Source organism: Lagenorhynchus albirostris, chromosome 5 (assembly GCF_949774975.1).
Source record: "Lagenorhynchus albirostris chromosome 5, mLagAlb1.1, whole genome shotgun sequence".
NCBI lineage: Eukaryota > Metazoa > Chordata > Mammalia > Artiodactyla > Delphinidae > Lagenorhynchus > Lagenorhynchus albirostris.
In genome coordinates, this window is record NC_083099.1 from 143,254,712 (window position 1) to 143,279,698 (window position 24,987).

Here is a 24,987-nt window from a genome sequence, read left to right on the forward strand (position 1 = left end):
TTTGTGATGCCATCAACCCGCGCGCCGCCGCCCGCCCCGCTGCCTTCTGCGCAGTCGCGGCCCGGGCAGCACGGCGGCTGGCGCTCGGCGGCGGCGGGCTGCGGCCGGGGATGCTCCAGCGGGTGCGATGGCTCCCGCCATGCAGCCGGCCGAGATCCAGTTCGCTCAGCGCCTGGCGTCCCACGAGAAGGGCATCCGGGATCGGGCGGTGAAGAAGCTGCGCCAGTATATCAGCGTGAAGACGCAGAGGGAGACAGGTGGGCGCCCGGCGGTCCGCCGCGCACATGGCGGCGGGGGCTGGGGAGCCCCGGCTGGGCCGGGGCGTGCGGGGAGGGGGGCCGGGCCGGGGGAGCCGCCGGCGGAGCGGGGGGGGCGTGCGGCACCGATTCGCACTCCTGCATGTGCTTCTGTGTCCGCTTCCTGCCGGGTCTCGTCCGGTTCTACGGTTGAGGGACTGCGGCCGACAGGGTTAGGTGGTCTGCCGAAAGTCACAGCGAGTGGGGAAGCTGAGAATTAGACCCGTTCTGTCCGATCCCATGTTGGATCAGTGGATTCTCCTGCTTGCTTCTGGTGCGCTCTTCATTGAGTTACGTCCTCACTTGACCAACACCTTTAGGTGCTGGGGTTACAGGAGAGAAGATAGAAACCCTACCCTCGAGGAAATTGTCCCGGGAAATCCAGGGAGGAATAGATAACTGAAACAGAGCTCGTATAAGTGAAGTAAAGAAAACGAAAACCAAGGAAAGAGAGAGCTCCCCTATACAGGCTGTTGTTCCACAGGACTCTCAGGGTGGCGTTCAACAGGTCTGAGAGGAGGCGACAGGGAAGAGCTGGAAGGTCAGTAAGAGAGGGTGAGGGTGTTAACAGATGAAGTTGGAAAAGTAGGCAGTGGCCAGGTCACACGGGGCTTTTGTGGTTTGGATTTTAACTTCAGTGGGGAGCCATTGACGGATTTTGTTACCTGATCTGTAAACCCTTGAAGGCATGAACTACTGTACGCAGCGGAGGTTTTTATTGCACTAAGATAAAGTCTGATTTGTTTATTGCTAGTATTAATACTTTGAGTCTATTTGAAAGAATTGATATCATTTATCCCTGTACTGACATCCTTAGTTTGTTTTATTTTGACAAGAAATCACGAAAGACTACCTAGGAAAAAGAAAATACAGTTTCATGGGAAGTCTGCTGGAAAGAGGAATGAAGCCAAGCTTTCTGACTTCGATTCTGTTAGGGGTCTCCCCGACAGATTTAAGTTGTTCTTATCCCATGTATGCTAGAGGTTCCTAACCTTAACCTTCTATCCCAGACCTTTGCTGTTTTCAGCTCAGATATGCCCTACTCACCTGACGTCTCCACCTGCACGTCCTCAAACTCAGAATGCCCAAAAGTGACTCATTTTCTTCCCTCCAAAACCTTCTCTTCTGGTGCTTGTCTGCTGCCCGTGGTCTTTTTAATTTTTGGCATGCGGAATCTTAGTTCCCTGACCGGGGATCAAACCCACGCCCCCTGCACTGGAAGGCGGAGTCTTAACCACTGGACTGCCGGGGAAGTCTCTCGTGCTCTTTTATTTTGGTTGCCAGTTTCCATCCTCCACTCAGACTCTAGCTGGACACGTGCGTGGCCTGGACTACTTTTCCTCATCCTCTCCCTGCACCCTGCATCCACTGTCCTTTGGTCTTCCCTGTCTCCTCTCCTGAATTACTCTGCCCTGACTGAAGGCCCCTCCATCTCATCTAGACTTATGCACTTGCTTACTTCCTGGCTGATCTAACAACTCCATTTGTGCCCCCCTCGAACCCATGCTCCACAAAGCAGCCTGGGCTCATTTTCCTAAAAGAGCTGGATCACATCAGCACCTTCCTGGAATTCCAGGTCTGCGGACCGTGATCTGTCCTCTTTCTCCCCACCTCAGCCCCTGTGTGACTGCCCCACACTGATTCCTGGTGTACAGCACACCATTTAGCACCTCTATCTTCGCTTCTCCTGGTCACTCAGAAAAGGTTCCCAGCCTTGATCCACTCCCAGCTTTCAGTTCAGCATCGCTTGCCCCTAAATTCCTTACCTATCACCTCACCCTGCTCCTCTGGGATTTGGAGATATCCAGTATGTCTCTGTTGTGGCGCTTAGCTACGCTGTTTCGTATTATCAGTAGATGTGCCATTCTCCCCCCAAAACACTGTAAGCCTCCGTCTGTTTTCCTAGCCGGAAGTGGGCGCACATCCAGACATACGAGGGCCTTCCTGTGTACAGGAACAGAAGAGGGACCAGATGCAGTACATTCGGGCTGAGGCAGCCAGACAGAGCCTGGTGCTCAAACCCCTTTGGTGAACAGGCTCAGGGTCCAAAATGCCAAGGTGATGCTGGGGGAGGAGGCCGGGGGTATGTACCAGTGCCCGGGGTCCGGTCTGGTTAGCGCCATTACACCTGAGTTACTTGTCCTGTACTCCTTTTCGCCACCACGCCCACACTGCAGGGAATGTAGCGGGCCTTCCAAAAAGTAACTGCAAAGTGAATGTCTAGACATTCAATAAAACTATCTGCCACAGCTGTGCTTGTCAGAATAGAAACACAAGTTTGGAAATAACTTGGCCTGACAGCGAATCTCACTGACAGACCCAAGTTTTCTGTGTCGTCTTCGGCATAGTAAAGGCAGTCTGAAATTTTACTCTTGCTGTCTGTTAGCAACATAGAGAGCTTCGTGATTTCCAAAACAAATTGAAAATCTTTGTAGAACTTAAAGCAACTCAGTGTTGCTCTGCTACTTTAAGTGTTCCTGTTGATCACTCACAGTTGTAGAATAACCATGGTTTTATTCACAAGGGCTCATTTCGTCCCTGTTTATCCGTTCATATATTCAGCAAACGTGTGGAGCGCCTCCTCTGTGCTATTACTATTTCGTGCACTACTCTTGGCACTGGGAGTGCAGCAGTGAACAGAACAGACAAGCATCTCTGCCTCTTTTATCCATTCTGCAGCTTTAAGCATTTAACATCCAAAATTGGGATAAATTTTAAAATCAACCTTGTGACAGTTTCGTTTGCGTTCCTGCTTTCTCTTGGCAGCACGTAAGATAACAGTACACCTTATAATTGATGGTGTCTTAGAGCCAACGGCAGTAATGGGGGAAACAAGTGTTTCTTCATACTGGCAGGGTTGGGGTCTCTCAACTCAGTAGTTAGAGAAACGGGGAGCTGTGGCTGTTTCCACACAGGTGTGGGGTCACGTGTTACCAGCTAAGCTGCCTCCTGGGCTGATTCGTGATGAGCTGTTGGACTTGCTGTATCCATGTCTCACTTTCATGTTCACCTCATTCATTCTGAAGCAACTAAACCTATATAATTGTTAGAAACTTAGTTGTATTAAGTTTAAGAAACTCAGCCCCCAAGAAAAAAAGACAAATCCAAAAGCAATTGTGGGACAGAACTGCTTCAGATATGTCATACTTCATCTTCAGGGTCTTGAAGGAAATTAGATGATGAGCATTTCTCTGTTTTGCTTTGCATGCTTCAAAGATTGGTACCTTGTTTTTACCAGTTAAATTCCTGGGTGAAAATGAGGGATTTATATATATAAATATGTATATATATATATGTATATATATATATATAAAATGTTGGAAACAGGTGTTTTTTAAGGGAGGCGCGCTCTACTAGGCTATGGGTAGAGAACATGGGACGATCACAGTGATACCCGCCCACCGCGTAGTGCTTTGCTCTTACAACATGCTTCCCGTTTGTACACTTAGTTTTGACCCTAAGCATGAACCTGACACGTGTCACAGGTGACGAACAGGAGGCTCAAGGCCTTTCTGGGAGGGACAGCCGGGAAGGAGCAGACCAGGGCCTACCCAGTGCTTCATTTCCACTGTACTTCGTTGCTCCACGTAGGACGAAAGTCAGAATACGCTTTCACGTCCAAGCCCCTTTCCCGCCCGCTGTCCAGGATCTGCTCTCACCTGTTACTTTGTCGAAATCTGCCGTTTTCCCTCACAAAGGCCTCTGTAGTGCATCCTAGCACACCTTTGCCTGGTACAGGTGTGGGTTATCCAGCGATGCTTGAGTGCCTCACATGATCACCTAGAGGTGGTTTGACATGCTGCTGCCCTTAGAGAAGCCATCTGGAGATGAGTACACACTGTGCTCTTTTTAAGTGAAGAGGCTTCTGAGCTTCAGCACACACACCTGTGCGTTTCTGTATCACACATGAGTGTTGTGTAAACACACACAGGAAAGATGCCACCAGGCAGAGAGCAGTGATCCCTGGGCGGGGGGCGGGGGGGGCACTGGGCTTGGGAAGCAGTGAATAAGCGACTTTCAGCTGTGTACTCTGATATAGTATGTGACTTTTTTGCCATAAATGTTCTTATTGGTTAGGACTCTTTTTCAGTTGGAACTTGACAGAATATCCAAGCCACACTAGTTTTCAGGGGAAAAAAACCAAAGCATAGCTTTATGCAGGGGCTCCACTGATGGTACCAGAGCCCAGCTTCTCTGCAGACAACTCTGCTGCCCCCGATGCTTCCATCCTCAGACAGGCTCCCAGCCGTGTGGCAGGGTCCAAACCGTGCCTTCTCTGCAAGTCTCCCGGGAGAGATCAAGAGTCTTTCCTAAGGCCTGAACAAGACCAGCAGTGGGATGACCAGCCCATTCTCGCGCCAGCCCCGTGGGCAAGGGGATTCCTGCTGCTCTGGCATAAGCCCAGCTGGCTGCTTGCCGCCACGTAGGTGAGCCCTGCCCAGCCCTGCCTTGAAGGGGAGCAGCCCTGGAGGGGGAGACCGTGTAGCTGCTTGGCAAAAACAAGGATGCCCAGTCCCAAGCCTCACGCAGGAACTGGTGTCATTTAAGTCCTGTTTCATCAGTGGTCGTGCTTTTCCAGTTTCATTATGATGAGTTTTCTAAACAGTAAAAAGAAGAAAGAAAACAGCCCGTGATAACATTTTGATAATCTCATGCAGTTCTTTTTTTCTTCTTTTAATTAAGGAATATTTCAAGTACATACTTTCAAATATCGGTACTTTGCTTCAGTATTTATTAATTACCTGGCCGGGTTGTCTAATCGGCCCACTTCCTCCTTCCCACGAGATTCTTGGGAAGCAAATCCCCAGCATCTCATTTCATCTCCTGACACCTCAGTGTGTATCTCTAAGATAGGGACCCTTCTAACCTAACCACAGCACCATTATCATACCTTATCTGTTGAGTTTTTCCCATCATTCCATAGATTCTTTATGACAAATCAGAATCCAGACAAGACCCACCCATTGGGTTTGATCTGAAATTCCAGCAGGCTTATCCACCTTTTCTCCCTTGCAGTTTATTCATTGGAGGAACCGGCTCATTTGTCCTATAGAGTTTCCGACACCTGGGGTTTTGCTGGCTGCATCCCATGGTCTCATTTGACATGTTCCTCTGACCCCTGTATTTCCTGCAAACTGGTATTAATAGTTAAGATTTGAAGTGGTATAGATTAGCTTTTTCGTTTTTGAGAGAATACTTAACAAGTGATGCTGTGTTCTTCGTATTGCATCACGCGGGACATCTAATGGGCTTGGGTGTTGTTGGTCTGATTCATCCATTGTAACGCTCCTCGATATTTTTTCACCTAATGTTTTAGCAGCCATCGATGATCCTTGCCCAGATCCACTAATTCCTTAGTCTTAACACGATTGGTTGTAAACAAGGTGACTATGACAGTTACTACGGTCGTGGCTGCAGTTGGCTGTGCGCTGGTGGAACTCATCACTTACGCTGTAGCTGTGCAGTCAGCTGTGGCTTATTTATTACAAGACGGGGAGGAAACCAGTTGGCACATCGTTTGCCCGACCCCTAAAGGAAAGGCACTTTAGTAAACCAACGTTACTGTAGTTTCTGGTGAAGTGAGAGCCCATCACAAAGAATCAAATGCACTATAATGAAACTGTTGGTATGAGAAAGGTCTTTAGTGACTTGGAAATCAATACCTACAGAGCTCTAAAGCATACTCTGAACAAAATAAATAAACCTCGTTCTATCGCAAGGGATCTTTTTGTCACTTTTAACTTAATTATGCTTTGGAGTATCGAAATCGCATTGATTCCAAATACATACCTGTTTACGTTCACCTAGTTTATCCTTTGCTGCTCCACAAGATTCTTCCTAGTACCTTCTAGTGAAATATTAATAATGGCCATTTGTAACAGGCATCAGGCTTGAGGATTCTATTTGTTCTCCATAGGCTTGGAAACTGCAAGGGTGTACACTTACCTGATTTTGTGGGTTCTTATGTTACTCAGCAATTGTTCCCTGACACCTGGGGTCCACCCAGGAGACAGAAGTCTGTGTGCAACGTGTGGCTTGGTCATAGGCTGTTCAGGCAGAGGTGGGGGTCTTGAATAATGAGTGAGAACGAGGCTGACCAGGGTGATGCCACTTAAAACAAGACTACGCTTGCCCAGTAAATGAAAACTGTAGCCAGGAGAGAGGGAGATCCAGGTACAGCCGAACGTACGATCCTTAAAAGGGTCATCTTTGCAAAAATATCCCAAAGCTTTGCCAGTTTCCTTGGGCTGGTTGTACGGGACTTCAGCAAATCCCTCATCTTTTGTAGGATTTGCAATTTTGCTTTGCAAGACTAGTGTGCAGGGTGAGGTGCTAGTTTTAGGCAGAGGGCCACTTGGGGGAACTCGTAAATGACCACTGAATTAGTTAATGTTTTGTTGTGATGACATTTGCTTCTTTCCTCAGATAATAAGAACACGCCACCACTACCGCCCTGCCCCATAGCTGATAAAACTGCCTAATTTATGTGTGTTTGTTTTGTAACAGCAAGAAAATGTATGCTTCAGATTTAAAAAGACATTTGCAAGTGAAAGAATGAAAACGTATGCAGTATTATTTTCACGGCTTACGTGGCAGTTCTAAACTTAGAAAGGAAATGTTTGGACTCTAAAATAAGATTTTTATGCTGTTTTACCCTCTAGGAGGTTTCAGCCAAGAAGAACTTCTAAAAATATGGAAAGGGCTCTTCTATTGCCTGTGGGTGCAGGATGAACCCCTTCTACAGGTAACCTACAGCTCCCTTTGTCATATGACAGGTGGATAAGAGACCTGCCCATTTTGTGCTGTATCCATCCCTAATGTACGGAAACAAACTGAAAACCACTGCTTCAAGGGATCACTTTCTGACCTCTTGTCCATATAGAAAGGGATGCAAGCAGTGAGGTTAATTAACTCTTCAAAGAGCAAAGAAGACACATAAATTAGATTTATTATTTCTCTGTCACAGTTTCATAGGTTCCACGGTAGGTTTTATTTACATTACTTATTTTAAAGTTTCGGTTATATCTTTTATTATTTGTGGTCAAAAACAGCATGGCACTAGTCCAAGATCGTGTGAGCTACCCCGGCTCCAGGCCCACCTCTGCCACAGCTAAGCGGGTGCCCGGGACTGGGCGGCCCCCATGCTGGGGGCAGGGTCTTTGTAGAGTGAGCAGCGGCCCCAGATCTGATGGCCTCACCCGCAAAGGCGGTGGAGACTTGTCCCTGGTGCGCGTGCTCACCCGGACCCCTGTCTGCCGAGCACACCGAGCCCCGCCACCAAAACCATCAAAGAAGATGGTTTAGGCTCTTTAAGAGCTCTCTTCTGACGTGTAAACCAGGCCTGCCTTTGTAGCAGTAGAGGGTCAGCCTTAGGAGACGCTCTTCGCAGCCCCCTGACACGCCGTGGGTAGGTTTTACTCGGCTGGGTTTTACCGTGCAGCTTTGCCACTTCCCCTAAGCTGTGTAATGACTCACTTTGATTTATTGCCTTTATTCCACTGAACATGTTTTGAGTAGGATAGCGGAGCAAAATATTTTCAAGTTACATTCAAAGTAACAGTAACCAACAGCTTTAGTGGAGGAAGAAAACAGATGAAAACAGATAAAAGGGAATATCGCTTGCAAGTCTGGGAGTTCATTTAAAATGCGTAAGAAAGACTTGAGTCCAGGTAGTATCGACAGGGATTGTTCTTTCCTTCTGTAACTCATAAACAGTTATTTTGTTGACACTCCCCAAGGCAGGTTTCTTCATAGACCGAGACACCAAATTCTCCCCAGCGAGCTTGTGTGGCTCAGCAGGACGGGCTCTTCCTGTGGCATTGGATGCCCTTAACCTTTCCCACCACCCTGCCTTTGCAGCCTGTCTCTGAGCAAGCCAACGAGAGGACTTCCTGGTTCCACACGGAGCCTCATGGAGTGACAGTCCCGGTGTCTGCCTGCCGGCCACTCCCCCTCGTTGGCACCTGTGTTTCCATTATTTGGGGGTTTGGATGGAATCTCAATTCAAGTTGTATTTTGACAGCCAGAACTTGTTGACAGCTAGTGTGTTTCTTCTGTAGGTCATTTGAGTGCATAGCTGGAGGTGACTTATGTAAGCGTGCGGCTTAGACAGTTCTCAAGGGCATGTTGAGTTGGCACAGTGGTCCGTCGAAATTGGGAATTTCACATTTGATGAAATCCAGATATCCAGATACACTCTTCTTCGTGGAAGTGACATTGAGAACAGGAGCTAGAGACGCCCCCCCCTCAGGCCGTGATGCTGTCGTCTCAGTGGTACCACGTAATAACCCCGATGTTTCTCCCCAACCCCGCCTTTGCAGGAGGAGCTAGCGAACACTATATCCCAACTCATCCATGTTGTTAACAGCTCAGAGGCTCGTAAGTCCTGATGTTTTCATGACTTTCAACACTTCCTTGTTCATCAGATTTGGTAACTTGCCTAAGAAATCTAGTCAATACTGTTTCTTCTCCTTCCTTCAAAGTTTCCGTTTTCCAATGGGCTAGCTTCACGTGAACCTGGGCTGCTAGCGTGTAAATGTCAGGCGACAAACCATCCCATGGGGAAACTGTTAAACACGCTGAGAGGGTGACGGAGGAGGTGTCCTGTGGGACACCACATTTGGCATCTCAGAAATTTCAAAAAAATATTTTAAGAAATAGCAGTCCTCCAGAGTTTCCAAATCCTGAGTTACTTTAGCACTCTTAGAGGCTGTGTGTGAACATGCTGGTGTTTGCAGTAACCCCGGGATGTAGAGGATGGCTTATCCCCTAAGACTAGAGCCATTTAAGGTCATCACTGGTAACAAGCTGTAAAGTAACCCCTCTTGACCCAAAAGAGTAAACAAAGGGAGGAATTAATTATTTCTGAGACATTCAGCCTTTGATAAGTTACAGAGGAAGAGGAAGCAGAATCCGCTTCTTTTGCTCAGCCCTCCTCAGAACACAGCCATCCACTGGCCTTATTAACCCTCGGTGGTTCTCTGGACTTTAGCAGGGTCTCAGCTGACCTCGTAAGGACCAGAACTCTACACATGGAGTATACCGTAGCTTTTCATATATCAGGAGAGAATTGTGCAAAAAGAAGTAAAGCAAAAAAAACTTATTTTGGGGTGAAAAAGTGCCAATTTCATGGCTCAGAAGAGAAAAATAGAAAGTTTTGTTAGACCTCACCCAGCTGACACTGAACATGAAAAAAAAAAAGCCGAGTTTCTACGTGGATCCCCCAAGTGTTCATCAGAATTAATGGCTTTGGATTGACTGTTAGGCAGAGATGGGCTTTGAAAAAGGGCCAGTAGCTGTGGCTCAGGAAATCTTTCGATTTTTAACAGAAACGTGGCTTGGCAGTGGATAATGAAACACTCTCCAGACAGCGTTCGAGTTGAACATTAAGATATTACCAGCCTTCCTGTTACTAAAATAAGCTTTTATGTAAATGTAAAAGAAGTTATTGAGCGTACTTAGTTACTGACCAGATTTTCTAGCTGCCCAAGAATTCTTGAGAAGAGTGAATAAACAATCCTAGTCTGTCTCCCTTCGTTACTTTCTTGCTGTGTGGTAACATGGTACCCTGTAAAGCAAGCGTTCAGAGCCTCTTGTTCACTGCAGAGCACCTGTTCATCCAGACCTTCTGGCAAACCGTGAACCGGGAGTGGCCAGACATCGACGGGCTGCGTCTGGACAAGTACCACATGGTGAGGGCAGGGCCACAGCCCCTTTACTCGGGGCTGGGGGCGGGCGGCAGCTGGCAGACTGTGCCAGGGTTGGTTGGTGCAGTGCACGGTAAGGCGACCAGCGGAGCGCATTGGAAGATGCGCTCAGAGCCGTCTGTTTTGTTTGGGCATCCTTAGTTACCAGTTTTTGTTCTAGAAGCTAAATATGATTATTGCGGAAGCTTTTTCACTTTGGGGATGCAGGCTCTACCCGTCATCCTGCTCAGCTGATGAGTATTTCTCACTTTCCCTTTCTTTGTAACGAGAGTTGTCTGTCTCTATAGCTGATCCGTCTGGTCCTGAGGCAGTCCTTTGAAGTTCTGAAGCGAAACGGCTGGGAAGAAAGGTTGGTAAACTATACGGGTTAGCGTTTGGGGGCCTTAAAACTTTGAAGGCAATAGTGTGGTTTCAGGTCTTTCAATTAACAAGTTTGAATCGCCTGGTCCACGCCTTCCACTGCGTACCAAGAGCAAAACATCCTTACGCGTGAAGAACTTCAAATCCAGCAGATCTGAGCACACGTGACCGTTAGCATCTTATACTTGTTTCAGTGGTTGTCAAACCTTTTCCGCCTCGCATTGCTTGTTAAGCAGGGGGGCACGAGAGCGTTGCCGATTTCTCTGGGGGAAGAGAGGATGTTGGCAGCTGGGGTTAACAGAACCGTGTGTGTTGCTTCCTGTAGCCGAATCAAGCTTTTCCTGGACGTCCTGATGAAGGAGATCCTGCATCCTGAGAGTCAGTCTCCGAACGGAGTGAAATTCCACTTCATCGATATCTATCTGGATGAACTGTCCAAGGTGGGAGGGAAAGAGGTAAGAAGTGGGCAGACGCCCTGCGGCAGTGTAACGTGGCCACAGCTCCCCCGAACAGGCAGGGCCTTGGCCCTGCCCTGAGTGTTCTGTGAGCTGGGGGTGGAAATGCTGTTGGCTGGCGCTCAGGGTTACCAACCACAGTAGCAGCGCGGGTGGGTCAGCCTTTCTTCTGACGTAGTTCTTCACGCATCTAGGAATGTACCATAAGCAGGTGATGGGTCATGTGGATAAAGATTTATGCAGTGAGGGTGTGCACGGCAGTCTATACAACAGAACTGAGAACAGCTTATGCAGTCCAGCGAAGGATTCTGTAACATGAGGAAATGCTTGTGATGTCGAGTTTTTAAAAAGTATTGAGGGGGGACTTCCCTGGTGGTGCAGTGGTTAAGGATCCGCCTGCCAATGCAGGGGACACGGGTTCGAGCCCTGCTCCGGGAAGATCCCACATGCCGCGGAACAACTAAGCTCATGCGCCACAACTGCTGAGCCTGCGCTCTAGAGCCTGCGAGCCACAAGTACTGAAGCCCGCGCCCCTAGAGCCCGTGCTCCACAACAAGAGAAGCCACCGCAATGAGAAGCCTGTGCACCTCAACGAAGAGCAGCCCCCGCTCACCACAACTAGAGAAAGTCCGCGCACAGCAACGAAGACCCAATGCGGCCAAAAATAAATTAGTTAATTAATTATTTTTAAAAAGTCAATAGGGAGACTTCCCTGGTGGTCCAGTGGTTAGGACTTGGCATCTCCAGCTGCAGGGGGCACGGGTTCCATCCCTGGTCGGGGAGCTAAGGTCCCGCAAGCCATGAGGTACAGCCAAAAAATAAAAATAAAAAGCAGTAGGGAAAGGAGGCCACAGACAGAGCTGGGCACGTGGGTGGCTTTTTAAGTATATATTCGTCTGTGAACAGACAGAGGGCGAGAAAGGAGATACACAATTTTCAGCACGCCGGTGACAATCTGAATTGGGATTAGGAGCAGGGGTTTACTCTCTTCTTCCACGAGGGTTCTGCGGTGAACATTTGATTTTTAATTCCTTCACCTTAGTGTCTGGGAGTGTCTGAGTAGGACTTCTCTGTGGAGGAAGGAGTATGTGTTGGGAATGCTGGGAGGGGCAGTCTTCTCTGGTCACTGCGCCGAGATGCCCAGCGGGCTGGATGGTGGCCATGACCTTCAGGGGAGTGTGTTTCGGGTGTTGTGAGATACGTGTTGGTCTGATGCAGTCTGTGTGAGAAACGTGAATTGTTCCTTTCTCGAGAACACATCAGAAAGGAGAAAGGCTCTTTTTTTCCCCCTCATTGTTTTTCCTCTTTCTAAATTACAGCTGCTGGCCGATCAGAACCTCAAGTTTATTGACCCGTTCTGCAAGGTGGCCGCCAAGACTAAGGAGTAAGTAGTCCGCGTGTGTTTTTACTGCTTCGGTTGGTGCTTCGTCATGGGAGGTGGTGGTAAAATTGTAGGTGAAGCGTGGCGCACAGGCCCTGCAAAGCTAAGAACAGCTGCGCGGCGTTGGAAGGAAGCTCTGAGTCGTGGCTGGGCCCCCCAGCGGCTCCAGGAACCTCACCCTCCCATCGCCCGGGCTTCCTCCCACCCCCGGTCCCTCCGCCTGGCACATGGCGCCGAGCTGGCCCCTGGCGGCTGCAGCTGCTTGGCACGGGGGTGTGGTTAGAAACGCGGGTGCCGGCCGCTGGGCCCAGCGGGTCCCCGGGGGGCTGGACGGGGTGTGTGGTGACTTCCTCCACCTCCCGGCCCTCTGTGCTCCTTTAGGGAACCAAGTCCAGGCCGACTGTTAACCACACTCTCTCTGCTGTGCTTCCGCCCTCAGCCAGACTCTGGTACAGACTATAGCTAGGGGTGTTTTTGAAGTCATTGTAGATCAGTCTCCTTTTGCACCTGAAGAGACGGTCGAGGAACAGAAAACCAAAGTGGGTGACAGTGACCTCTCTGAGGAAGAGACGTCTGGAAATGAGATGACGTGGAGAAAAGCAATCAGTAGAAAGAAAACAGGTAACAGAATTTACTTGAAGAGTCTTTCTTAGGTAAGGTTCACTCAGAGGAACACTTTTTAATACATTTGTTGCCAGCTCACTGACTGCACCCTGGAATTCATCAGAGGTGCCTCTGCCTTGGCCCCCACCTGAGAAAGGAAGTAGGGCTATGTTTGGACACTCGGGTCCAGGGCCCCTGGTTACACTGGGGCTCACGCACAGTTCTGCAGTTCCCAGGGTCGCAGGGCTTTCTTCGAGGGTTTTGTCATTTTCATTGCCGTTGGTTTGGGTTTTGTGTGTTTTTGTTGTTTCAGCTTTTTTTTTTTTTGGCTGCGTAGCAAGGCTTGTGGGATCTTCGTTCCCCGAACAGGATTGAACCCAGGCCCTCGGCAGTGAAACCACTGAGTCTTAACCAGTCTTAACCACCTGACTGCCAGGGAGTTCCCTCGGCTTTTCTGATGTGTTTAAAAATCTTAATGTGGTCTTGTGTCTGTAAGAGGGTCCCTGACGGGAGACCTGATTTACTGTTGCATTGGGAACGCATGCTTGTTCTGCAGCTCACCTTTCTGTCTCCGAGTTCCTCCAGGGTTCTTTTTCTTCGGGTGTATAAATAACCACTGTGGATGGACCCTGTTCTCAGCGCTGTTTGTATCCGTGGGAATTGCGTGGGGCATTTAAAATGCAGCCTCATCAGAACTCACGTTGGTTTTCAGCATCTTGGTGCCACGGTGTCAGGTAAAGGGCTAGTTCAGGTTGTACCCACGCTTTTGCAATGTTCTAGAGCCACTGAAAAGGAAAGTTTTCAAAAACTAATAGAGAAAATATAATTTAAAAAATTTTTTATAGCAGGACCAAAAAACTCTGTGTAGAAGGTGCCTGATTTGTATATTTAGACATATGCATATAAACACGTACGTATGTATCTGGAAGGATGTACACCAAGGCGGTAAGAGCTAGCCCTGCGTGGCAAAATTGTGGGTGATTTCTATTGTCTTTGTACTTTTGTCTGTTTTTTCTAAGTTTTCTTCAATGATTATATATTGTTTAGTCAGGAAAAGACAAATCTTTGAAAAAGAAAAGAAAAGATATTCTGATTGTAAGCTCAGCACGAGTGACAACTCACTGAATGGCCTTGAGCACGTTTTGACTTGGCCCTGGCCCTCTCCTTCCGCCACGTCTGTGTCTGAACTAGAGCCGTTTCCCCTCTTCCCTGAGCGCTTCCCAAGATCCCCCCCCCAGGTTCTTCATCAGATGCCTGTGGGGCCCGCCAAGTCTTCTCCGGGCTCTGCCCTGAGGCCACACCGCTCAGGAGCTGGTAGGATTCCAGAGATGGGGCACCTTTGAGAGCTTGTGTGATTCCAATGGTAATTTCTACCTGCTTCTCCATGAGCTATAATGCTCTTTGGATTATTTCTTAAATGCCAGAGTCACGTCAACATCAGCCTGTTGTGTTTTGTGAGGCGGCCCCCTGAGAGTCCGTGTGCTACTGTAGAGAGTTCACCACGGCCTCAGCTTTCCTGAGACTAGGGACAGACCCTGTCTGCCCTGCTCCCACTGGCCTGAGCCCCGGCCCACAGGTTTCCTGTCCACCTCCACTGCACTCCACAGTGGGGTTTTGTCTACGAGGTAATTAAAAGGCAAAATGTGTGATTTCTCCCAGGTGTTTTTTGTTTTTTGTTTTTTTAATGTCCCAGGATTAAAAATCCAAAACATCTTTGGGAGATTTTATAAATGTACTTGCAGGGTTTTGTCTGTAAAGAAATGTTCTTTTTGGGACTTCCCTGGTGGTCCAGTGGACAAGGCTCCGAGCTCCCAGTGCAGGGGCCCCAAGTTCCATCCCTGGTCGGGGAGCGAGATCCCAAGTGCCTCAGCTAAGACCTGGCGCAGCCAAATAAATAAATAAATTTTTTTTTTTAAAGAAAAGAAAAAGAAGTGTTTTTTTCACTAAGAGGCACCTAATTGGATGGTGGGTGGCTACTTTGGGGGGTAGCCATGGCCATGTATTTGAGTTGTGTCTGTGGATGTGTTCCTTGATAGCACTGGGCAGATATCACTGCAGAAAAGAGGGAGTCGCTGAGGAAGGCAGACGGGGCGGCGGCGGAGGCGTGGAGGACGCCGGGCTGCTTCTCCAGGTTGGTAGCAGGTGTTGCTTTTTGTAGAGTATGGGTTTGCTGTGGAGCCGCCTGGCTGCTGGGGAATTAGGGTCAGAGCTGATTAAACCACATGCCTAATGCGTAAGGTTTTCTTTAATCCCTCAGTCACTGGTGCCTTTCTTGTAATGAGCTTATTGGAGACAAAGAGATTTAAGTATGACGGCAATTTGAAAGATGTCAGTCTTCGTTTTGGCCTGAATTACTAAGATCTGCTCTGTTCCGTCCAACAAAGGGAGCCCAGTGGTACTTTTCAAATAAAGGAGGCTCACTACGATACCAAGTACAAATGGAACATCTAGATTCAGTTTACAGAACAGCATAGCACACCCAGCCGAATTTTCAGAAAGAAGAAATAGAACAAATACAGACCAGCTTCTTCTGAGAACAGATAGAAGGAGGTTTTCAAGGGCAGCACCTAGCTTCTGGCTGGCAGGCCTGAGGCGTGCCGTGTGCACCGTCCTGTCTGGGATGCTTCCAGAGCCCCGAGCTCTGGCTTTCCTGTCTCTGGTCGATGTGATTTCCAAGTCAGGCATCGCTGTGCTTCGGGCTGACGTTTAGCTTTTCTTCTCATGTAGTTTGACTACAAGGCAGTTGCCGACCGACTCCTGGAAATAACCAACAGGAAGAACATCCCTCCCTTCAACAGGAAACGTCTCTCCAAGCTAATCAAAAAGTAAGTGATCGGGGAAGAAGGTTTCACCTGATCGTCGTTCGTGTTCAAGTCCGGCCCTTTTGTTTCTTGCCATGAGATGAGCTGTCACCATGCTTCCCTTTTTTCTCGGTCCTATAATATTATTACTCATAGTCTTGCAGTACCCACACATAAACTGAAAGATTCTGTAAAAACAGCCACTCCCGTGCCCCTCAAGTTCATTCTGCAGAGGCAGCTAAACCCACCTCTTAGCTGTTTCGTGATGATGTAGCAGGAAGCCTGTGGAGAACGTGTGACGTCTGCTAATCAAGAAATTGCAGTGTGGTTGGGATAGCGGTTCAGCTATTTCCCTCCTCCCCACCCCCCAGCTCCCACTTTGTCTGCCAGAAGTGTGGTTGTGACACCATTACAACCATTCAGGTAATTCACTGCGCAGCCCCGGGGCTTGTGACTCATGACAGGTAGCAGCTGAACTTGATCACACACTGTGAGCCGGCCCTGTTCTGAGCCCTGCACATAAATCATTTCATGTTCAGGAGGGCACCACAGGGCGGCTTCTGTCACTGCCCCACTTACAGATGAGTTAGCTGGGGCACGGGGAGGCGACCGATGGCCCGGGCTCCCAGCTGCCAGACGCAGCTGGACGTGGGCCTGTCTGCTGCCCAGCGCTGCCGTGCAGCCCACGCGCCCCCCCCACGCACACACCTCCTCACAGCACCTGCCACCTCACAGCACACGCCCCTCACGGCACTCACCCCCTCACAGCACACGCCCCTCACAGCACTCACCCCCTCACAGCACACGCCCCCCCACACACACACGGCCCCTCACAGCACCTGCCCCCTCACAGCACACGCCCCTCACAGCACACACACCCCCCCCCACACACACACACACACGGCCCCTCACAGCACTCGCCCCCTCACGGCACACGGCCCTCACGGCACAGGGCTCACACTTCTTTTTGTTCTAATACATTAGTCGTGTAGAGCAAAACACGGCTAGGCTGTCTCCACTTGGTAACAAAGCAGAGAGTGCAATGTAAGTAGAGATGTAAGCTTTTTCAGCCTTAAGAAACAAGAAGATTTTAATTTCTCCATTTCATTTGGGTGTGCCAAGACACGTCTTTAGATCCTCGTGTCGTTGATGATACGATGACACTTGATGGAGTTTTGTCCTTTGTTTCTCGCCCTTGCCTCACACCACCTTCCTCTTCCACCTCCCCTTCTAGGAAAGAAGGAAGCTGAGTTAACAAACCCCCAATATTGCTTTACCCTTTAAGCTTCTGTATGTAAAATGGAAAACAACAGCGTCCTACTGTATAGCACAGGGAACTATACTCAACGTCGTATTATAAACTGTAGCGGTAAAGAATGTAAGAAAAGAATGTATATGTGTGTATAATTGAATAACTTTGCAGTGTAGCAGAAATTAGTAACGTTGCCAATCAACTATACTTCAATACAAATATATTGATAATAAAACATTCAGCTGTACACTTTAAATGGGTGAATTGTTTAGTATGTGAATTATATCTCAATAAAGATTTTGTTTTAAGGAAAGACAAGTATCACTTATATTTTAAAAGGTTAGTGCATATGTTTACAGGAGACAGAAAGACAGGGTTTTTCTAGGAAGCTTTCTTGTTTTCTGTTTCAGATTCCAAAATCTTTCTGAAGGTGAGGAAAATGAGAAGATTATAATCGGTGATGTTCTTAATAAGCGTGGACCCCACAGAGGGCGGTTGTGCCAAATATTGAAAAACAGGACTGAGAGACATGAATTGAAAGCATGAGAAATTAGCCTGCTCAGCTGAGCAGAGGCCCTCGCAGGAACCCGGCGTTGGGCCTTTTCCAGCCCGCTGCCCACCCCCGTCCAGGCCAGCGCGGAGCCAGACACGGGCGCGAGCCCCTGGGGCGGGGTGGATTCTTCATGAAGAAGACAAGCTGATCTCTCAGAGTCCCTTTCATTTGCTGTGTGATCAGTCGTCCCCCAGGGGAAGCTGCTGCCTGTGAGCTTGGTTACATTTGAGCCAAGTGGATGGTCTGCTGCCCCGTCCCTCGTGCACACGGGGAGCTTAGAATTAGAGGGCCTTGCAGACCTGGCTGAGGTGTGGAGGGTGTCACCCCAGGTCTGCAGTCCCTTGCCTCAGCTGAGAGATCCACAAAGCTTTTTTTTAAATTTTTATTTATTTATTTATTTATTTATTTTTGGCTGTGTTGGGTCCTCGTTGCTGCGCGCGAGCTTTCTCTAGTTGCGGCGAGCGGGGGGCTACTCTTCGTTGCAGTGCGCGGGCTTCTCATTGCGGTGGCTTCCTGTTGCAGAGCGCAGGCTTCAGTAGTTGTGGCACGTGGGCTCAGTAGTTGTGGCTCACAGGCTCTAGAGCGCAGGCTCAGTAGTTGTGGCTCGTGGGCTCCAGAGCGCGGGCTCAGTAGTTGTGGCGCACGGGCTTTGTTGCTCCGCGGCATGTGGGATCTTCCCGGACCAGGGCTCGAACCCGTGTCGCCTTCTTTAGCAGGCGAATTCTTAGCCACTGCACCACCAGGGAACACCCCACAAAGCGTTTTTAAGTCTGTACTTCCTGTGTCCCAGCTTTCGGGTTGGGGTCGGAGGAGTAGTGAGGGCCTTATGGCAGAAATCAGTGTTAAAACTCTACCCACGTGACGTGGGGAGGGGCGTGGCTCGGAGGCCCTGGGGACAGAGCGGTGCCGGTCTCAGAAAGCTGACCAGAAGGGGCTTTGGTGTCCAGCAGGCAGTATCTCACACCTCAGTTTTGCTGAGGACGCTTCTGCTGACGAAGATGACCAAAGCCTCAGTCAAGGGAGACATAAGAAGAAAGGGAACAAACTTCTGGAGAAAACGGACATGGAAAGAGGGAAAGGTGAGCCGCAAAGACCGCAGTCTGTGAGGGCGGGGGTGAAAGGGGGGCGGCGCGGGGACTGCCTTTGCCGTCCACACGGGTCGTCGCAGAGCGGAAGCCGTCGCTCTGAGGGGCTGAGACAGAAAGTCTGTCCGAGTGTTTTGCTGTTTCCTGTGGAACCACGGTGCAGCCTCCCTAAAGTAAAGGCATTTACTGACTCCTAGTGGAGAAAGTGGGTGGGGACAGGGGGATGCTGGGTGGACACTGCCCTTCAGAGCATTTGTCTCATTACTGGGCCTGGGCCTGCAAATTAGTAGAAATCGGAATACTATTTCAGATGCATTTATATCAAAGCAGGGCTTAGGAAGGTTTCTGGCCACAGCCGGGGCAGGGAAGAGGTGGGGCCGGGTGAGGAAGCTCGTGGGGCCCGAGGGCGCAGAGGAGGACCTGTTGGGAGACCGTGGGGACGTGCCCTGCGCTCCCCCACGAGGCTGGCCAGGTGGCCTGGGCACCGGGGCGCTCTCTGACCGGTTTGTGTCTCTAGGAGCCAAGTTCTCTCCTGCCGAGGAAGAGGAGAGCGCAGGCAGTGTTCCAAAGAGAAAAAGGAAAAAGAAGAAGAAGAACCACCTCCGGCCTGAACACTTGGGGCCCGGTGGTGAGGCCACATGCCCGGAGCAGAATGGCAGCCGGCAGCCGGAGGCCGGTCCCGGAAGAGCCCAGGAGGCGAGTGCGGCTGAGCTGGGGACGGTGGCCACGTCCTGGCCCCGGGAGCAGAGCGGCTCGGAGCCCGCCTCCGTGCACAGCAGGAGGAGACGACTGAGGAAGAGAAGCCTGAGGGTCCAGGTGGAGAGCCCGGAGGCAGTGGCCCTGGCTGGCGGCGCCCCGGTCCTGAAGAGGACGCGTGAGCTCGGCGCCCTCCTGGTCAACGGTGGCGGCCCGCCCACGCTGGCCTGGCCCCTGCCCCCTCCAGCGAGCCCAGCAGACAGAGGGGACTGCCCTGCCACCCTGCCCCAGGGCGGGAAGCTGAAGAAAAGGAGGAGGGAGTCGGGCGGCCATGACCTCCACGACCTGTCTGCTCAGAAAGCTGCCGTTTTGAAAAAGAGGAAGAAAGTGAAAGAGATGTCAAAGTGGGCGGAGCACAGAGGGGTCAAGCTCGTGCAGGCCCTGGTAAGGCGGCCGGGCCCAGGACAGGGGGCTGGAGCTCCCGGGCGGGAGTGTCAGGGCCCTACCTGCTCAGCCGCATGCATGGGCAGGACAGGGGACAGCCAGCCCCAGGCCCAGGGAGCGGTCATGGCTCCGGACAACCTCTACCAGGGAGCAAGCAGTGACCCCTTGGTGGCTTCCTCTGCGTCCCCCCAACCCCCACCCCTCTGGCTCCGCGGAGGCCAGGGCGGGGCCAGCCTCAGTCTGGGGAACTGTCCCTGTGGCCAGTCCCAGCAGGTGAACAGGCAGGTGTGTGTCTCCATCACACGCTGATCTCGTTTTTCTTTTTCAACTCGTGGCCAGTCCTGGCAAAGGCAGGAGCCCCAGATTCTCTTATCTCACTGATGTTTTCAATGAAAAACTTTTTGTCCACTTGGATCTCTAGAGCCACCTATAGACGGGGACCTGGGCTCTAGGTCTGCGTCTCACACCCTCCTCTCTGGACGTGCCAGTGGTCGGCAGGCGTCGCCTCCCCAGCACACAGCCCGCCAGCGGCGCCCACGCTGACCTGGCTGCTTCTGCCTCTCGCGGCACAGCTGAGGAGTGTGACGGAGACCTCATGGCCTGCAGAGCCGGAATCGTTTACTCCCTGGCCCTTTCCAGAACAGGCTAGCTGACCCCTGCCCAGCGTGCATATCTGCATCTCCTGCTTTGCAGCAGTTATGACATCGAGGCCCTTGTCTACAGAGCTGGTGTGGACTGGGTTACTCGCTGCTTCCGGGCCTCACAGTGCAGGATCCCTAAGTGGGTCCGTAGCCAGTCTGAGCCAGGGAAGCAGGGCGCGCAGCTGGGCTTCAGGAAGTCTCTTCTCACCTCAGAGCTTCCCTGACTGCCGTGTCAGCTGTGTCGCCGTCTCTGGGCTCTGCGGCCTCTGCCCTTCACCCACTATCACTGATGCTCTTTCTTCACTAAGAATATCAGAGGGGTTTCCTTCTTCGGGTCTCGTTTCTCGGCCCCTGGTAGCCCTCCTCGGAGAGGATTGGAGGGGCTGCTAAATGAGTCACAGGGTCGGGGGAGGTTTTCCTCCCCAAGGGGCGGCGTGTCTTGTCCATGTGTGCGACACCGTGGGTCCTGGCCAGGAGCACCAGGGACTTGCCGAAACCACCAGTGGGCTGCCTTGGGCTTCCCAGACCCCGAGACCCCGGGAGTAGAGCGGGGCCCGCCGTGGGGTTGTCAGTGTGAAACACCCAGGGGACATTCCGTCTGCCTGTCACAGGCCCACAGAGCCTGGTAGCCTCACACTCTCTCCCGTGCCAGACTCCCCGTGGGCAGTGATGTCCGATCAGCAACGAGAGGGAACTACTGCGTAGTAGATGGTCTCTGAAAGGCAGAGATCCTCAGAACGTGGGCATAAGTTTGAAGATGGGTAAAAATGGTTCTCGTGGCTGAGAAGGTAGACCTCTGGCCGCCGGCGTGGCGCCAGCCTGGGGAGGCGGGCGTTCGTGTGTGTGTGGCGTCTGCTCAGGAAGCGAGGTGTTCGCACACCTGGAACAGGAAACGGGGGGCTTGGGGTGAGCTGGTAAGTGGGTCCCGCCTTGTGTCCGCTCGCTTCCTGCATTCACGGGGGGGTGTGACCCCCGTCTCGCCCCTCTGCACACAGGGGAGCGGTGGGGCGCTCAGCCCTTTGAGGAAGCAGCTGAGGACCCAGAGGGACTTCGTGAAGTTTGACGCCTCCTCCTCCCCGAAGCCCCTGTTCTTCAGGAAGGCCAAGGGCAGCGGGGCCGCCACCTCGCCAGGCCCCGGGCTGCAGGTACCCGACCCCCACCCCGCCGCCCGCTGTCCCTCTGCCCCCCGGCCCACCACGGCCACCCGAGGCACAGACGGGCTCTGCGCGCTGGCCTCGGGCCCCACTTCTGGCCTCTGCCGCTTCTCGCGGCGTGCCATTCTTGTTCAGGCAGCCATTCCGGCCCCGGGCAGCCCGAGGGCTCAGCGGGGAGCTTGAGGTGTGGTCGGTGACACCGTTCCGCGTCGGCGGGACTGGGGTGCCGTGTCCGAGAAGTCGCAGGACTAGGCAGCGAAGGGGGGGACGGAAGCTCTGGGGAGTCTGGGTCCACAGATCTGCCTGGGACACGAGGGGAGCGGTCAGAGCGAGTCGTGGTGGTGGGAGAGGGTGGTCACTGTTTCAGGGCTCAGGAAGGCAGGGCCAGCTGTGCCGGGTGCCCAGGCCGGGCCGCTGGGGGTGCATCCAGTCCACCTCCAGGAGACAGAGGTCCTGGCGGAGCCCTTGTGGCGGGCGGGCTGAGCTGGCCTGCGCGGACACCCCCGGCGAGCGCACATTTAAATAGCACCCACTCGAACTGGCAGGGTGGCCGCGGCCTGTGTTTCTTTTAAGGAATCTTAGGGATATTTGTTCAATGACTCAAGACTCACACAAGCCAAGTCCGTCTCTTAAAATGTTGGTATTAAAGCAAAAATGGTATAAAGTAGAATTATGGGATTCACACAGATTTGGGATTCTAAGACGGATTCGATAAAGTGCTTCATAATGCAGAGTGGGGACGCGTCTAGGAATTTGTCAGATAGGAAGCAGTTACTTAATTTTGATGAATTGTTAGAACATCCAATCCGCTTGGAGTCCTCCTGCACGAGAAGTTGGGAAGTGCTCGTCCGTTGCCCCCAGAAGTCAGGTTCCGTGACAGGAGCGGGCCCATCGCTCCCCTCACGAGGTCACGGCGGGGCTCTGGGACGAGGTGGATGGAGTTAATGGTGAGCTTCCTCTTGTTCCCGGGAGGTTTCAAACACCGTGACTTTGCTCTGCTCTCCTCCCCGGGAACCCAGGGACAGGCGGTTACTGCCGAGCGGGGCTGGCCCGCCAGTGCCGGGCCTGCGGCGCGGCCGCCGTGGGCTCTCGGGGCAGCTGGCCGCGTCCTTTGCTCCTTTCGGTGTCGTTTTCTTCTGCAGCCACACAGGACGCCGTCCAGCTCCAAGAAGGTGACGTTCGGGCTGAACAGGAACACGACGGCGGGTGAGTCGGTGTCCGCTCTGCGGGGCGGGGAGGGCCTGGGCCCGTCGCTGGGCTGCTCCCGGGGCGGCCGGGAGGGCCTCGGCTTCCAGGCCTGCCCGCCTGATTCTGAAGCCCTGTCGGCCCGCCACCTGGCGGTCTGTCCTGCCTCCGCGAAGGTCTGCAGGCTGCCTGCCCGGGGAGGGGAAGAGGGGCACACTTGTCCTACCGCTTTCCATACGGGTGTGATTCGCTTGCCTTGCTTTGTCTTTCAAAGGAGGAAACCAAGGTTTTTACAAGTACATAGTGAGTTTAGGTCCTGGCTGTTTTTAGGGACCACAAGTAAACGTGTGTGTGTGCCCGCGTGCGTGTGTGTGTGTGCGTGCACACGCACGCGTGCAGAAAGGAGGGGCTGTCTGGAGAGGACCTGTGAAGCTCTCATCTTCAGCGCTGGAGAAAATGGGGGGAACAAATCCACCAGGAAGGAAAGGCTCCTTCAACTGTCTAAACCTGGGGTTCATCCCAGACCCAAACCGAGTTCACCGAGTGCCCATGTTCCGTAACCCCCCCCACGCGACCTGGCCCGCCTGGTGCTCCCCCCACGTCTGTGCAGGCGGCCTCAGGGCGTTTTCCGAGGAGGATGAAAGTCGTCCGAGGGAAGGAGCCTCACTGGTGACTCCATTTCCTCCCGGGCTCTCGGGCCCTCTCTGCGGGCCTGGCGAGGGCGCCACCCTGCCTGGGAGTGAGCACGCAGCTCGGGGCCTGCGGGAGCCTGCGCTGCCGGCAGGACAGAGGGAGACGTGCGTACCCTGTTAATCTGTGGCCTTGCTTTCATCCGGGGCAGAATTCAAGAAGACGGACAAGAGCATCTTGGTCAGTCCCACGGGCCCCTCCCGGGTGGCCTTCAACCCTGAGCAGAGACCCCTCCACGGAGTGCTGAAGACCCCCAGCAGCTCGCCGGCCAGCACGCCCCTGGGGACCAAGAAGCCGCTGACCAGCATGCCAAAGAGGAGGCCGACGGCTATAGACTTCTTCTAGGGTAGTCAGTCCTTTCACAGACGGCTTTTGTACAGAGTATTCTATAAATTATAACGTTTAAAAGTGGGGCCTTTTTATTGTTTTATAAATTCCCATGAGTTGTGTGTGCGAGGTTCTGGGTGAGCTGCGGGGCCACGGGCATCTGGGTTGAGCTTCTGCTGCAGACGACGTTCGTGCTCGAGCTCTCCACTCCCCGGGTGTTCCCAGCCGTGGGTGACCTCAGGGCCTCCGGCTGTGGCGGCGAGGCCCATGGGCTGAGAGCACGCTGCCCGGTGCCCCTGCACTGATGCGCGCGGTGGCATCCCAGGGCTCAGTTCCTCGCCAGCCCCGCCCAGCGCGTGTGGAACCGCCAAGCGAGGCTGGTTTTCTGGTGGTCTTGGGTCTAACAGTCTGTCTTTTTTCTTTTTCAAAGCATGTAGGGCTTTGTTCCCATGTTCGGGGGTGTTTGGCAGTTTGGGGTAGAGGTGACTCGTAAGCACATCAGCAATACCGCGCTTTTTCTACGCGCTCGCAGGGCGTGCTCAGCGGGGCTGACCCTGCGAGCCGGGGGCACTGGCGCGGGAGAGAAGAGCCTCTGCCCTCGGGGGTCAGACACTTCCTTCCCTCTGCCTTGGCCTGGTTTCTCCCTGGTTTCCTACCTCTGGGCCAGCCTAGGGTGTCCTCCCTGGGCGCCCGGGTCCTCGTGCTGTGTGAGCCGACACCCTCCATGGCTGGCGGCCCCAAGAGCAGCTTGCCCATCTTCAGTCCCAGCTCACGTCTTCAGAGGCGAGGCCGCCGTGTCTGAAACTTGGGTTCCTGCTAGAAGGCAAAAGAAGCAGCCTTTAAGAATTGTCTCTGCTTATTTATTTGTTCGTAGCTCCCTTTTTTCAAATGTCGAAGCTTGCACTTACAGATTTTTATAAAGCTCTAATTTTAGTTAATTACAGCAATCGGGTGGACGGCGCTCAGACTTCAGTTGGAAACACAGAAGTGCAGCTTAGAGCAGTGCTGGCTAGGCGACTGATCTGTCTTGGGAAGCTGTGTCTGTCCCTCGAGCCTGAGTGGCAGGTGGGACACAGACCCCGCAACCTTAGAGAAGCCCCTGGGGCCCCTCCCGGCTCTGTCTGGAGTTGACAACCCTAAGGAGGTGGTGCAGAATTTGCGGGGGACGTAGTTTCAGCTCTTGGCTCAGGGGACCTCGGGCCTTCTCCCTCCCCCTGTGCAGGAGCCCCAGTTTCTCACCACAGCCCGAGCCAGCCCCCTTGGCTCCTCCCCAGCACAGGACCCCAGCGTCGCCTTGGCGGTCCCAGCTGCGATTTGGGGTGACAGGGCCTCACTGGGGTTGCAGGGCTGCTGTGAC

General features: G+C 52.4%; 1 protein-coding gene across 1 annotated transcript; it reads left to right on the forward strand.

Moving 5' to 3' along the window:
- Positions 1-23,540, forward strand: RRP1B (ribosomal RNA processing 1B). Its single transcript, XM_060151024.1, is given in 17 exon segments — positions 1-257; positions 6,959-7,041; positions 8,618-8,675; positions 9,903-9,988; positions 10,291-10,352; positions 10,689-10,818; positions 12,138-12,202; positions 12,639-12,820; positions 14,839-14,933; positions 15,530-15,627; positions 17,266-17,285; positions 18,356-18,487; positions 19,011-19,633; positions 21,270-21,490; positions 21,492-21,919; positions 21,922-22,634; positions 23,455-23,540. Coding segments are annotated over 16 exon segments (2,442 nt in total). The 5' UTR covers positions 1-127; the 3' UTR covers positions 21,951-22,634; positions 23,455-23,540.
- Positions 23,541-24,987: the final 1,447 nt, after the last annotated feature.